The sequence below is a fragment of the Lepisma saccharinum genome, chromosome 2 (genome assembly GCF_977018435.1).
Source record: "Lepisma saccharinum chromosome 2, izLepSacc3.1, whole genome shotgun sequence".
NCBI lineage: Eukaryota > Metazoa > Arthropoda > Insecta > Zygentoma > Lepismatidae > Lepisma > Lepisma saccharinum.
The window spans coordinates 80,364,354-80,379,487 of record NC_139230.1 but is presented as its reverse complement, the minus strand read 5'-3'; the positions used below and the strand labels follow the sequence as shown (position 1 = coordinate 80,379,487).

At 41.6% G+C, this 15,134-nt stretch overlaps 1 protein-coding gene across 1 annotated transcript in view; it reads right to left on the bottom strand.

Annotated features, from left to right (window-relative positions):
• LOC145984073 (dual specificity tyrosine-phosphorylation-regulated kinase 2-like) overlaps positions 1–14,201 on the bottom strand; it is a 141,471-nt gene extending 127,270 nt beyond the window's left edge. The window contains exon 1 of the mRNA XM_083117462.1: positions 12,698–14,201. Coding sequence (XP_082973588.1) covers positions 12,698–13,735 — 1,038 coding nt within the window. The 5' untranslated portion in view covers positions 13,736–14,201. The remainder of the gene's footprint in view (positions 1–12,697) is intronic.
• Positions 14,202–15,134: the final 933 nt, after the last annotated feature.

Sequence of the window (15,134 nt, the reverse complement as noted above, 5' to 3'; positions counted from 1 at the left end):
GCACCAATTTGCTTAAAACAAACTTTTGACTTTGGTTGGTTGGTTGATTTGGTGTTTTAAGTCTACTTTATGCACAGTAAGGCTAATCGAGAATGGACCTACAGTTTAAAGTGGGATCCGAACAACAATGTGCCTCCACCGGGTATCGAACCCGGGACCCCTTGATTACAAGGCGACGACGCTATCACTGCGCCATCGGGGAGGTCATTTTTGACTTTGAATCCACCATATTATATCGATAATAGACTAACTGTTGATAGTACAATCATAGCACAAAGTTAAAGTTTGGCAATGTTTAAATCTATTTTACAAACAGACTGTCTGACGCGCGGCTGAAAAACCGCTGCAATATTCCAAATTGTGAAAAATTACGTCTTAAAATTAGTTCTGGAGCATTGGAGTGAATAGTGTGGTTCTCTCTCTGTTTTCTACTCGCCTATAATAGAAAATAGGTTTGTGGTGCCACGATGCCACTGAGGGTATCTAACAGGGAAAGCAAACCACTTGATCATTAAACCGAATGCTTTAGATTAATACCTCTTGCGTGCTTTCTTGGCACAGTGTCATGAGCAAGGGATATCATCATTTTTGTTTATATAATGAAATACAGGTCACGTATAGCCTGTGTCCCTACACAACTTTTGTACAAACCTAGGCCCAGCGATGTACGAAACCAGTGGTTCAGGGTGTTTCCTTACCCTCGCAGTTGTGTAGGTAGAAAGCCGACGTACAATATACAATCCGTGTACAAGAGTTACCGTCGAACACAGTTCTCACCAGATATATTTCTATCTCGTTAATTTATATTTTTACTTGCCGATTACGTCTCCCCAAGGATGGAACTCGGAATGATAAATCTACTCTTCATCCTAGTCGTATGCAGAATAAACAACTTACGTATCACCCTGTATGTCTTCTTCATCAATGCTTATCTTCACATCGTGCATCAGGTTATATGATGGCTCCTACCAGCCCGCATACTCCAAAATTATCCTCATGCTTGCCCCATGGTCTTTCGGTCCACGACAATACAACCCATCCACGACCAGCGTACCTCTTAACGAGCAAGTTAAATAAATCTTCCAGTTGCAAGGCTTCATGCAGCATTGTTCTCAAGGTCTTCTGGTGAAACTAACGAAAAGGCCGCATGCTCATTCGCGCTGCACTGGAAACGTGTGGGAACTGCATTTCTACATCAATGCGTGCATGCATCAGTCGTCGCGAAGGACGAACATGTGCTTCACAAAGACACAAAGTAAGTACGGTGCAAGAGTCCTTGCATCGCGCCGCCTCGATGATAGAACTCACGTTCTCGCCATGAGAGGTTCGAATCAATTTCATCTGATTGCCATTCACCCTCATGGTCACGATTGGCTTAAGAGGTAGAAGAGCGACGCAAAATAAAGAAAACACCAGAATACTTGCGTAGCGTAAATTCTGACGCCCACCGAGCCGACCTCCGTGGCGGAGTGGTTAGCATGGCGCGCTGCGACGCCCAAAGGTCCTGGGTTTTAATCCGGCCAGGGTATTCACTGTGAGTGCCCCTTCATCAGTTTCATCATATGATAACTCATTCTCATCGTTGCGATAAGCCAAAAGTGGAAGAAAAGCGACGCCAAATAACACGAATCAAATCAAACTGTCGCACACTGAGCGAATGGAATGCTACGGCCCTGAGGGTGCATTTGTTTGTTTGCATTTTCGTTTAAGTCCACTCTATGGTCAGGTAGGCTAATCGGAACTGGACGTACAATTTAAAGAAGTGGGATTTACGATGCACATGTTCAGTGGCGTACCCAGGATTTTTGAAGGGGGGGATACGTATACGTTTTAATAGTCAGTCTTCATTTCGCTATGTGGGGGGCGGGTGGCAATCTCACTTGCGACTCGAGCGTTCCCCAATTAATATCGGCTGCCTTGAGACAATGATTGACTAATTTGGTTTATTTTGCTCCGCTTTTCTGTCAGTTTGGCTAATCCCGAAGATGAGGATGAGGTGATGATACGGTGAAATTGATGAAGCGAAACTCACAAACAACTCTCACGCCCACGCCGCGGATTCTTCCTTCGACCGCTATTTTCGCCAGCGCGCGTGAAGGTCCATTTATAAGATAGATTCGTCACTTTCCAGCCGCCAGTTCAGAAGTTGCCTGATATAATATTTTAGAATTCGAACCTGCGAGAAACTAGCAGCATCAGAACAATTAATCCTGGAATCCACATAGCGTTCGGAGAGTTCCATGCATGTCCAATCATTAAATATTTCATTGACAACTTTTCTTTCCTGCATTAGGTAAACAGCTACGTTACAAAAGGGATCAAAAACACTGACACAGTAAGTCAGGGGTATATACAAAGGGACGTTGTGTATTTATTTAAAGTTGTAACACGCATGCTTTTCTGTGTCAACGAGTTTCTAGATACCTCGGGATCAGAGAACCTTATGAAGAGCTGACAGACAGCACTGTTCGACAGCCTATTCCTGAAAATTATGCTCGGAAAAAAACACCGAGCTTGTGATGCATGCAGAAATAGATATTTTTGAAGCAGTGTCAATGTGAGATTTTGGTCACACTTCTACAGCCGAGGTCAAATGTATTTTAGTTACGATTCTTAAATATAATAAAGGAACTTCCTTGAAGAATGATGCACGATTGTGTCCGCAACACAGCGTTTATTATGGGGCAATTTTTCTGTTTGTGTTTGCCTCAGCATTGTTTCTTTACTTGAACTCCGTACAGTGTCTAAATGTGCGCGTTATCGGTCTCGATATCAAATTGTCTATCTTATCTTATTTCGCAAGTGTTCCGGACTTTTTTTGTTCTATTTTAAAAATGTAAAAAATGTAAGAAGTACAGCTTCAATACCATAACATGAAACGTCATTTTAAAGTTTTATTATTGATTATGTTAAATTTTTATTTCATTTTCCAATTACGAAAAATGTTTATGTAATTTTGTTTACTTAGAAACTAATTGAGGCCGGAAAACAGTTTAGAAACACCGAGAGGGGCTGTTTTCTCTGGCAATACATGAATATTTCTTGTGCTTGAGGGTCTAACTTGGTAAACAGTTCATCGTCAATTCTCCAATTATCTTACAGACACAGAAATAAATAAAGTTGCTTATCAACCTCATGTCTGATGAGTTTCATGTAAAAATATAGTGTATGCAGAAAAATTACATTTTTTCTGATTTTTAGAATGCTGTCTGTCTAGAGAACTAAAGTAGATGAGCATTGTCATTTTCACATTTGGTAAATGATTTTAGACATTCAAGAATGCTCCCAGAAGAACAAAATGCGTTTACAGATTTTGTAAATCATTCTAAAGAAACAGACGAGATTTGTAAATCGCCATTGCCTTGAAATCTAAGTTTTAGTTTTAATTTTAAACCTGAATATATTATTTCGGGAACTCCACAAGGACTTGTGGAACACCCTGTGCATGCCAAGGTATAATGCATGTCAAACTCCGGTGCGAACTGGCTACAAAAAATAAAGGAAGAAAAAACTGGTGACGTAGTTACAGTCCCGTCCCTGCATTATGCTGTGAACTTCGACAGGAGGCTTCCTATAAATAGCAGAAACGTTGGCTAAACATTACGTCAATAAGCATAAACACGCTTGTCAGCAAAAGTTGAAACGGAATCTGCCAAGCACATGTACCAACAAAAACTAACTTCGGGCAACTTTCCGTAAACCACCATACTCGTATTTTAATGTGCCCCTAAAAGCGAACGACCGGAAATAGTGAAATGCATCAGCAGCTCGTTTCTGTTTATTTCGGGTCATAACATTCTACGAGGTTCATGGACCTAAGAGAATGAACCAAGCTCCACATTCTCGAGTGTGCTAATTTAAAGCGTTACTATTACTTGCTATTGAAAGCGTTACTCGAAGTTATAGAATTACTTAGCATCGTGTAGTTCCACCGGGAGACTATGATAAAAGGATGAAGAGTGAATGATTGAATGGACCTCCACAAAGTTCGTGAAATTACTCTCCTGCATTATATGAATAAAGCCCGCAACCAGAGCATTGTACAGGTTTTCAAAGTGCGATCCACCGAATATGATACAACACACAACAATCTCTCGTTTCCAGCCTGACATTCTTATTGTATTAAACTCGTTATGCTGTGTTATTTACGGAACATCTTAGGTGTGAGTCTATCGCCTGAGGTTGCTCCTCCCACTCCACACTTTTGCGACTTTAAAGCGCATGCGCAGAGAGTTACAGCTCATGTACAGGCGCACTCTCCTCTACAGTCTAGGACCGCCGGCTAGCGTCAGGATTAAACCCGTAGATGGTGAGCTCGTTAGAGAGCTCCAACTAGCTACTAGCCAATCTCCATGGTGTAATGATTAAACATAATGCTCTGCAAAGTTCTTGAGTTCGAATCTCGGGCAAGGCATGGGTGTTTTATCAAGTTTGTTCTGGCTCTATTTCGTCATTCGTCCTAAATGGCACTATTAACCTTGAGACGTTGAACAGTAATCCCTTCTCATTAAAATAATAAAATACATACTCTGTATGATATCTACAAATGAATCAAAAACTATAAACGCCAATATGCAGGAGGTCGCCAAACTGTCGATCAGTTTTGAACCTGCGAAAAACAGAGTAGAGTCATGGACACTTATGGAACCTGGTGTGGACCGCGGACCGTAGTTTGCGCAGCTCCAAGGTCAGGACTCAAATCCGAAGCCTTCGGAGACAGGGAATCAATCAGTCGCAGCCACAGTCATCCTACTTTTAGCACTGATATATTATTTTTGTACTTGCTCTTCGACACTGCAGAGAAGCTTATCTTTTGAATCAGCTATCAAGCCAGAACTAAAGACTAAGACGAGAACAAGACGGCATTTGTAGTTTTCTTGCTTTACGCCAATTTCCTTTCCTCTCCATTAGCGACAATTAGGATGAATGGTGATTAGATTAAATAGATGAAGGAACACTCGTGCCTAGACCAGGATTCGAACACAGGACCTTCGGTGACAAGATCAGGTGTCGAGAACTCAACAAGCTCGGACACTGAGCGAAAATCCAACGAATAGCGGGTCAGTGCTTTCCCCTATTCATTGCCGGGCGGGATTTCACAGTTCTTGGCTGAGTTGTCCGTATGTGTGGTGATGTATACATTTTTGGCCTAACCGCGAAGATGAGGATGTGATGAAATTTATGAAGATACACTCACACAAAGAACACGCATGCTCAGGCTTGGATTCGAACCCGTGACCTCTGTCGTTGTAGAGCAATGTGCAAACCCATTCCGCCACGGAGGTCGGCTAAATAACAAATATGTAAATATATGGAGTACTGAGCTCCTTGAGCAATGTGGGAGTAAAACAGCCATGCGCCTTCATGGCACGGTGCTATATGCACGGAGAATTTTACCTTTACTTTACCTCACGGAGAGGAGAACGATTCAATATATGTACAATGAACCTGACAACAAAAAATGCAAGCCTACCCAGACGATTCTTAACACACGGAATATGAGTTAGGGTTCATATCCCTGACGGAAACAGGAAGCAAGGACAGTTACTACTTCCTGAAGTTCACCGTATGCACTGCTCCACCGATAAACAAACGACAGGAAGGTGAGCGCTCGTCGCGTGTCTCGTTATATCCGCAATCCAGCTATATAAGAATGGACACACACACACTATGAACACAATGCTTAAAAAGTAATACAAAATTACTTGTGTTCTCTGGGTATAGTGACAGCAGTAAAGTGTGCCATCAACATGAAATATCTTGCATGTCGAGTGTGGAAATGCGAATTTGTCGTCAGCAGTATTCAATGGCGGATTAACGACCTTTCCTCGGTGGAGGGACATTGTCCAGTGGTTCAGATCTCACTACAAACTGTAGGTTCAGTTCCCGTTGGCCTATCGGACCAGAAAGTACATTCAACACTAGCTTTTTTGGAAAACAACACACACTGGCTTCCCTGCTTGTGGTATTGCATGCGTCTACTACGGTTCTGCTCGAGTCGCTGTGGAATTTCTTGAAGCAGAAACAGTTTCCAGATGGTGTATTTGTGCTTCTGTGTTTCAAGTCGCCGTACTAGGTTAATCGCGACGATGGGATGGAATGGATAAAAACAAAAACAAAATGATACGTAATCTCTCTCGGTCACTGAGGTGGCAGTTTCCAGATGTAGATGCCAATATCGTTTTGGCCATTCTCATTATAAAAGAAGAGGAAAGTGAAAAGTAGTACGGACCTATGTTCATCCACTGCGAAGGAAAAAAATAAATAAAAAAGCCGTTCATGTTTGTCTACTGACTTGCAACAGGCTGGTGGTCATCTGTGTGACCGAGCACGTTAAATGAGCATTTCCACGTTCTTAGGATGCAATTTTGAGCAAAATATAGTTGAATATCATACAAAGAATACTTTATTAGCTACAAAATGAATTTTGTTACAGGTCTCTAGCTGTAATAGTTTTTGTGATGTTAAGGCTTCTGCAAACTGCTACATGAGCAAAAAGCGTTATGCGCCATGCTGGAAAAAGTGGCCGCCCAAAGGAGAAGTAAGGAAAGGATATTTTAAAATTGCTTTTGATATTTAGAAACATGTACAGACGTATGTACTGATTTTTTTTTTTCCCAAAATGGTCATGCAACCATTATTCGATGATTTGGTATGACCCTGCTCGATTTCAGATATCGCCAGCCTCCCGGGTTCAAATTTCGGCCTGGGTATGGGTGTTTTTTGGGAGTGTCCCTTCGTCAGTGTCGTCATCATTTATTCTCGTCGTAGCTATTAGCCAAAAGCTACAAAAAAGTGAGGCTATAAACAAAAATCAAAAGCAAGATCTCGCCACCAAAGGTTCTGGGCTCGAATCCTGGCCAGGGAATGACGTTCGTTTGTTTTATTTCGCTTCTACAACTTTTGGTTAACCACGAAGGGCGTTCCTTTGTAGTGAGGGGCCTTTCGACAGATGCATCTTATCATCAGTGATCCTCATCGCCGCAGTTAGCCAAAATGGCAGAAATGCGACGCTAAATAACGAAAATAGAGATAAAATTAACGAGACTCTCCCTTGAGCTAGTCAATGTGGGTGCAAACACGAACGTCACTCGAGACAGTGCGTCTATAACGGGGGTGGGGGGGTATTGATAATGTTGTAGAATGCTGAGCAGATGCAACATAGCAATCGGGATCAGATTATGCGTCAGCTAACAATCCTTAATTGAAAGCTGCAAGTGCTTTTGCTCCTGTGGCTGATGCTTCACGGTCTCGCTTGTACAGACGTAAAGTGCCATATTGATTAACGACTGGAACGAACGTGCAGTCAATATCGATAGGTCGTTCGAGGTCGATGGTTGGTATTCACGGGCGTGCAGATAGGAGAGGCGCAGTGGGTTCACTAAAAGAAATATTCCTGGTGATCACAAATTTCCGGGTTCTACCACCTGTTAACGTTCTCAATCTATATCAGGCCTTTCTGGAATATAACATCCTTGTCTGGGCTGTATTGGAATTAAGAAAGGGTTGATAAGTACAATGCACCTTTATTACATGTCGATAATATAAATTTTGACTCATCAAGTATTATTTAGAATAACATATTAAAAACATTCAGTATGGAAGAACTAGAATTAAGAAGTAAAAAAGTATCTTTCGTGCGAGCAAATTCCATGCACAAAACCTATTGGCAACTATATACACCCCTCACAAAAAGTTTGAAATATTGTTATATTAGGCACAAGTTTGTAATATTATTATATTAGGCAATAGGTGATAGGCACGGTGACATATGTCGGCGAAAAGACGAGAACGTCCACCAGACAGATACCATGTTGCATTCGAAGGCCGTGTCCATCACCTATTGTCTAACGTAACAATACTCCAAACTTTTTGTGAGGAGTGTTTTAGAGCAAATTCACACCGATTACGAGGAAATTGTGGTTTCTGCTACTAGAAACAAAATAATATGCATTTCAAGTTTCTTATAACAAGCAGAATAATTTAATACTGTAAAGTTTTGGCTACCTCATTGATGTCCAGCCAGGATCAATATCTTAGTGTATTATAGTTTTAAATTAGTTTGTATCTAGTTTTATGATTAATATATTATGTATATCCTTTCCACGATTAGGTTATGTACACTCGCCTCGCCTAGTAATGCCGCGATAAGTTTCTTAAAAAAAAACATTTTTGTCTAAGGAGCAGTACGAGTGACATTGGACACACAAGAAGAGCTTCACTATTAAGTGATTGATTAATTTTTGTTATTTAGCGTTGCATTTTGCCCACTTTTGCTAATCACGACAATGAAGATGAACGATGATATAAGCACCTATGTTCAGGCCGGGATTCGAACCTGCGACCGCTTGCGGCAAAATAAAAATATTTTAATTTTATTTTGTTTTAACCATTTTGCGTAATATTCTAACATTTTAACATTTTCTCGCTAATCGCCAAGACACTAACCACTCCCCACGGATCGCGCTACGACGCCAGAGGTCCCGGTTCGACTCCCGGCCTGGGAATGGATGTTTGTGAATGTCCATTCATCAACTTCATCATATCATCACTCATCCCAATCTTTGCAATTAGCCAAAAGTGGCACAAAAGCGAAGTAAAGTAAAATAAAGCAAATCAATCAATCAATCACTACCACGGAGGTCGGCCACACAGTGGTTAGGATCTCACTTTAAACTGTAGGCCCATTCCCGATTAACCCATCTGAGGATCGGAGTGGTGCCACGATGCCACGAGTTCCAGGTTCGAATCCCGCACTTGGCATGGGTGTTCCTTGGAAGTGTTCCTTCATTAATATCATCATCTAGTCCTCATCGTCGCTTAGCCAAAAGTGGAAGAGAAGCGACACTAAATAACAACAATCAAATCAGATTAACCTGAGAACAGAATGTGCTTGAAACAAACACCCTGAAATTGAGAGTTTGTTGAATGCAATAAGTAAGGTACAATGATCAGTCATGCCATAACTACGCACTGCAGCTGTCACTAAACCAGTGCTCCGAACAAAGGAAGAAAGCAATGATGATAATGGGTGACATAAAACGAAGAACATATGTTTTGGTATCATCCTGTAAACAAAAGGGAAGATCGCGATAGCGTTGATTGCATGCAGGTTTTCCTGATACCTATGACAAGGAATGTTGACTCAGCGCATTGATGGAATGCAAGCAAGCTATTGGGAAACAATAAACATCTCGCCAAAGATAAGCACACGCTGTTGGCTCTTCCCTGACGTGAGAGTAAACCCGGTAATTAATAATGGGTAGTGAGCAACCCTTCAAATCGTTTACATCGACATTCCACACAAAAAGAGTTATTTGGGGCAGCCAGCGATAAAGCAAAGACATAATTTGTATTTTTGTTATGTAGTGTCATTTTCCTGTCACTTTTGTTTAAAAGTGGCGATGAGGATGAGTGATAATATGATGAAATTAATTAAGGGACACTCACAAAGAACACCCAGATTCAGGCCTGGATTCGAACCCGGGACACCTGACAGGCAAATAAAATAATATTAAAAAAAAATATTTTTACCTATTTTGTGTCATATTGTGCCATTTTTTTGCTAATCGCCAAGATGAAAAAGAATAGCACTTTGTTGAAACTGACAAAGATACATTCTTGCACTCGTACACAGGATGGAATTCGAACCGGGGACTTTCGGTAGAGAGTCCCGGGGAAGAAATAGAATGGTTACGAAAAGATACACCACGGAAACGCCATTTTTGTAGGCCAATTACGATTTCGTACCTGATCAAAACAACGACAATCCTAGGGTTTTGTGTTGTTGTGTTATTTCAAGTCTTGTTCTTATTTGTTGTGTCCCTATTTTTCTTTTTTCTTTTTTATTTTCATCCAAATAAACCTGCCTGAGAAAAAAAAGTGGATTAATACAAATACACTTTAACAAACTTTAGACACATGCTTTGGTCTCAGCTCTTGATAAGGTTAGGGACTACAGTCATTACGAGAGGAGTGCAAGTAGCCACCGTGCAGATGCACCCTTAATTATAGAGAATCAATCAAATGGAAGTCACGTGGATCTGAAACGTCTGGTAAAAACGTCGTGTGTGGGTGAGAGGGCGGCGGGCTTTGAACCAAAAGTGTCGATTTATTGATTGATTTGGTATATTTCACTTCGCTTCTCTGCCACTTTTGGCTAATCGTGAAGACGAGAATGAGTGATGATTTGATGAAATTGATAAGACCCCGAGTTTGGCTAAATATGACGATGAGGATGAATGGTCTTTTGTTTTGAGTTGTTGTTTTAAATCCACTTTGTGCACAGTAAGGCTAATCGGGACTGGATCTACAGTTTAAAGTGGAATCCGAACCACTATGGGCTTCCACCGGGTATCGAACGCGGGAGAAGGATGAATGGTGATTGCATGAAATCAATGAAGAGGCCCAAAGGAACGCCCATAACTAGGATGGGGCTCAAACCCGGATACTTTGGTGATGAGATTGCAAGTCGGTCACCGACTGCTGAAGGTTGTTGATACATGACCTACTCACTGAATCATATCGATGCAACTCTTTATCAACAGCAGCAGCAGTTCTGAGTCAACTAAAATAAAATGTGCTACTCTTGTTGGGATCGATGCCAGGCTCCTCGCAGGACTTCGATCAATACAATCGGAAATAAATCATTTAATTTTATTACCATTATTTAAATACATTTTCTACTATGAATTATACATGTCGACCATTAAAGAATTTTCCGTATATTTCATGTAGACAGTTGTGCAAATTATTCAATATTCACACAGGTAAGATTGACGACTTGTGTATCCTCAATGAAATTTCAAGTTTGTTTGATTAGATTTTTTTTAATTTCGCGCCGCTTTTCTGCCACTTTTGGCTAATCGCGACGATGAAGATGAGTGATGATATGATGAAATCATGAAGGGACATTCGCAAAGAACACACATGCCCAGGCCGGGATTCGAGCCCGGGACCCCTGGCGTCATAAACCGCTGTGCTAACCACTCCGCCACGGAGGTAGGCTCTTTCGGGTTTCTGAATATCAGTTTTATAGCAGAAAATTTATGAAATTTCCACATCGAGGTCACACATATGAACATGCTATAAACAATGCGCATCGATTTCATGTAAAAATAATAATTTTCATTACAGGCGCAGGATAAAAGGATGCAGAAACTTGTTTCGGTTTTGGATACAATAGCTCCCATTCTGTTGATAATAAAATAAAGCTGTTCAGACTCAAACTCCTGTTCAGAAGGAATAAAAACCTGCGAACCTAAAGAGATAACAAAATAGATGGCAGGTGGTCGAAAAGCATTTGCTTTTCCTTTCTGAAAACACCTGTAATCCAAATTACCGTATAAAAACTATAAAGAGGATGAAACAGAGTGAGACAAACACTGTGAATCCTGGTCAGGTTGTCACACTCTACTTTTTCAGCTTTCATTTTAATAACCGAGAGAATTCTCCCCCTCGCTCCGCACTCCTAATAAAGCAAACTGTTGCCATGACATAATTTGTCAAGGCATAACTTGCTTCCGAACGGTTAACAAGCATCTTCATTACTGTTGTTTCGCAACGAACAACAGGTAGTCCTGCTTTCAAATACTGTTAGACCTTCGTCTTGAACGGGTGATGCGAGGTTTTAGAAATATCAGCTAAAAAAAAGAGATTTTAGTCGTGAGAGCAGACTCGAAGATGGGGTTTGCACGACGGTAGACAGAAAAACTCGTTTCATCCTCCGCTGTCAATGAACTGGCGGTGGCCACCCGAGAGATCAGTCGCCTGCTTCGCTACTCTTTGTTCTCTGTCCCGCACCGTGTTGACACTTTGAACAGGTAATGGGTAAAGCACGCTTTCACGTTCAAGCTAGATAACTCCGAACCTTCCCACAAACTGAAGCGTAATGGAAAATAACCGAGACAAAAGCTAAATGTCGCCCTAGCGCAACGCAAATAAAAGAACGCACTTGCTAAGCATCGCCACACGAACGTGATATTTTCTGTTTCTACATTTTTAAAGGTAGGAAAAAAAAGCATTTCGGAAAACAAACTAACAAAGGCACGTAACAGTTTCAATATCGATGGACTCGTACTGCAAAATCACACAAAGAAATAGGCTTTAAAAAACTTTCTCTAGGGTGTAAAGAAGAGAATTCTAATTATGAATTGGCACCAGACAATAGAAGGATATTCATTCAGTCCTCCCATGTAGAATGCAAAAACTATTTAATCTGCTTGGTTTTTAAATGTGTAAATTAAAATTAACACTTTCAATTTGCACTGTTTTTTTGCCCACGGTTACGAACCTCCGGATAAAAAACAATAACTGAATAATTTAAAGTGTTTAATACAGGCGAAAATAACCAAAAATGAAAAAAGCTATATTGTGTTTTCATATACTGTTTCAAAGATGCAATACAGCGGCCATGCAATTACCATCGCTGTTAGCATCAAAATTAGTATCAAGCAAATACAGAATAACATAATAGCAAAATATCCCAACCTGATTACGTCACTATTTCCCACTTCCCCTTGCTTCGAACAATAGAAACTTCCGCAGATACATTAAATTTGCAATCATGGAATGTAATGAGTGCCAAAGTGTTTATCCTCATTACCATGTATGCTTGATAACAACGTCGATTACCCTACTGCATTACTTCTATAAACAACAACAAACAACATAATAAATATTGCGAGGAAACACTCACCTTAATTCCACTTCTGCCTTGCTGTTTGAGAAGTACATTCTCTGGTTTCATGTCACAATGGATAATCTTGTTCTTGTAGAGGGAATCCAAACACTGAAGCAGCGAATGTGCAAACTTCCTCACTAATTGTACACTAAAACCCTGAAACTTGTTCTTCTTGATCAACTCGTACAGATTGATTGAGAGTAACTCGAAAGTAATACACATGTGACTTCGGAATGTGAAATTATCATACATGTGGATGATATTCATCGTGTTATCCTTGTCTTGTTTCCTGAGGTGCTCGAGTATCCTTATTTCTTCTTGAGCCTGTCGATGAAACCTCTTTTCATTCCGCACCATTTTCAAAGCAACATGTTGATGGTTTTTATGATCGTAGGCCTTAACAACTTGTCCGAAACTTCCCTTCCCGATTACTTTCAGTACTTCGTACCTGTAAGCAATGTGATCGTGTGGAATATGAATATAAGAACCTTGTTCGTTGTCGTAGCCACAATTGTTAGCCGACCCGATGACGCCTGGCCTTTTCTTAGCATTCGCACCTATGAAGTAAATTTGAGGATAATTGAAAATTTCATGGTGTTCGTAGGGAGTGAGCTTGTTCATGTACAACTTCATGACTTGTTCGGGTGTTGCCACCATTGTCTTCGGTTTTGCCGAGCTGTTTTTGTTTAGCGTCGGGCTGCTGGGACTCTCAGAAGTTGCCGGACGGACTAGGGGCAACGACTGGTTCTGACTGTTGGGCTGCTGGTTCGTGTTCTGGATGTTGAGGTTTGGTGGACTTTGAAGTTGGTTGAAGCTCGAGTCATCCAAGAGCTGTGTCACCTGCACCGTCCCCAACTGCCCAGTCTTCAGCGTCCCCGTGGTTTGCGTCTTCAACGGTGGTAGGTGGTTGCTGTTCTCCGCAATGTGAGGCAGATATGCCTCATTGGGAGTGCTCGACGTAGCCCCATTGATGTTGGCTAGCAGAGACCGCGTTCGCGATAACGGCATGTCGATGGTTGACGGTGCTTGTCTCACAACGGCGGCACTAGACATTCCCCATGAGATGAGAGCGCACAACAAAGAAAGTTTCCTTACCCGCACTCATAAACACGGATTGCTTGCACACACTCTGGCCTTGTTTGCCAGCATTTAACCTCCGGGCTCTAAGGGAGCTTGCATTTCACAGAACAATAACACGGCCGTCGCACAACACACCTCACTCTTCCGCATCCCACTCGCAGTCTGTTCCGCACATTGTCCCGGCACTGCGAACACGTCACTGTCCTCTGACGTCACGCCAGGCAGGCCAATGAGGTCTGTGCACCGACGTCGTCAGCTGATTCCTGCAAACAAAGAGGCACGCCAAGCCAGGTTCCACAGCGCTCGATCGTACTTTTTAAAGTTGCGAACTGCCAATGATCTGCAGTTCTATCTCTAGTTAGGCACCAAGCAATCTTAACTTTCGTATCGAACAACGTTAGTTCATTTATTGAAATCTACGATTTCCCACTGGTCCGTTCCAGTCTGAGCAAAAAAGAACACCAACGAACCTCGCAGACTAACGCTGCACCGTGCGCGCCATCTGTTGTTCACGTCACAGGTTCAGGGAAGCTTGCACAAGAGAAAGTTGTAGTGTGTTGCCATCTGACGGCGGACTGAGAAAACTCTACTGCATAGTTCTATTTTCTTGCCAACGTTTCGTGCCACAAGGCTGTAACAAAAGCAGTCACGCAAAGAGAATGTCTTGTCACCGCAAGTTCTAATGATACTTTAAACGAAGGCCAGGAACGTCTCCTGCCCTTGGCTTGACGGACGAATAAATTTATTTCGTTGTGTTGTAAAAATACGCGAACGCACTTCGAATGGAAATAGCATCTGTGTGCATGGAAGTCTGCACATTTTTCCGGAATGTGGGGGGCAAACGTGGCATTCCTCCCTCCTTATAGTGTTTCCCGTCCAAAGCACTCCTTCAGTCTGAAGTTATCGTGTTCCTGCAACGCTTCTATAACAACATAAATTACTGTGACTGAAATGGCATTACACGTGCGAAATATATAATTTTAAGTTGACATTCATTCCCCAAGGGGTGAGTGCCCCCCACCCCCTCTTCCAGGACGTCCGTGTCTGTTTGGTTCTTTCCAGGGCTTATCCACGATAAGGGGGTGGAAGTTCATATTTAGAGGGGTATAAGGGCAAATTTAGAAACATAATGACCATAACTTTGCCTTTTTGAAAAGTTTTGGAGGGTGTTAAGGGGCATTTCGGTATGATGTGTAGGTAAATCACTGGTTTCCCGTCTGCTACTGAATCTCCAAAATATAAAAATCCTATGCGTTGAAACGCTTAGAACAACGTATTGAAAAGTAGTCTAAAATAAATATCCGGATAATTACAGGGTTGTTAAAGGCCCAGGAGTTTTAAATAAATTCAATTCCGGTCCAGAATAGAAAAT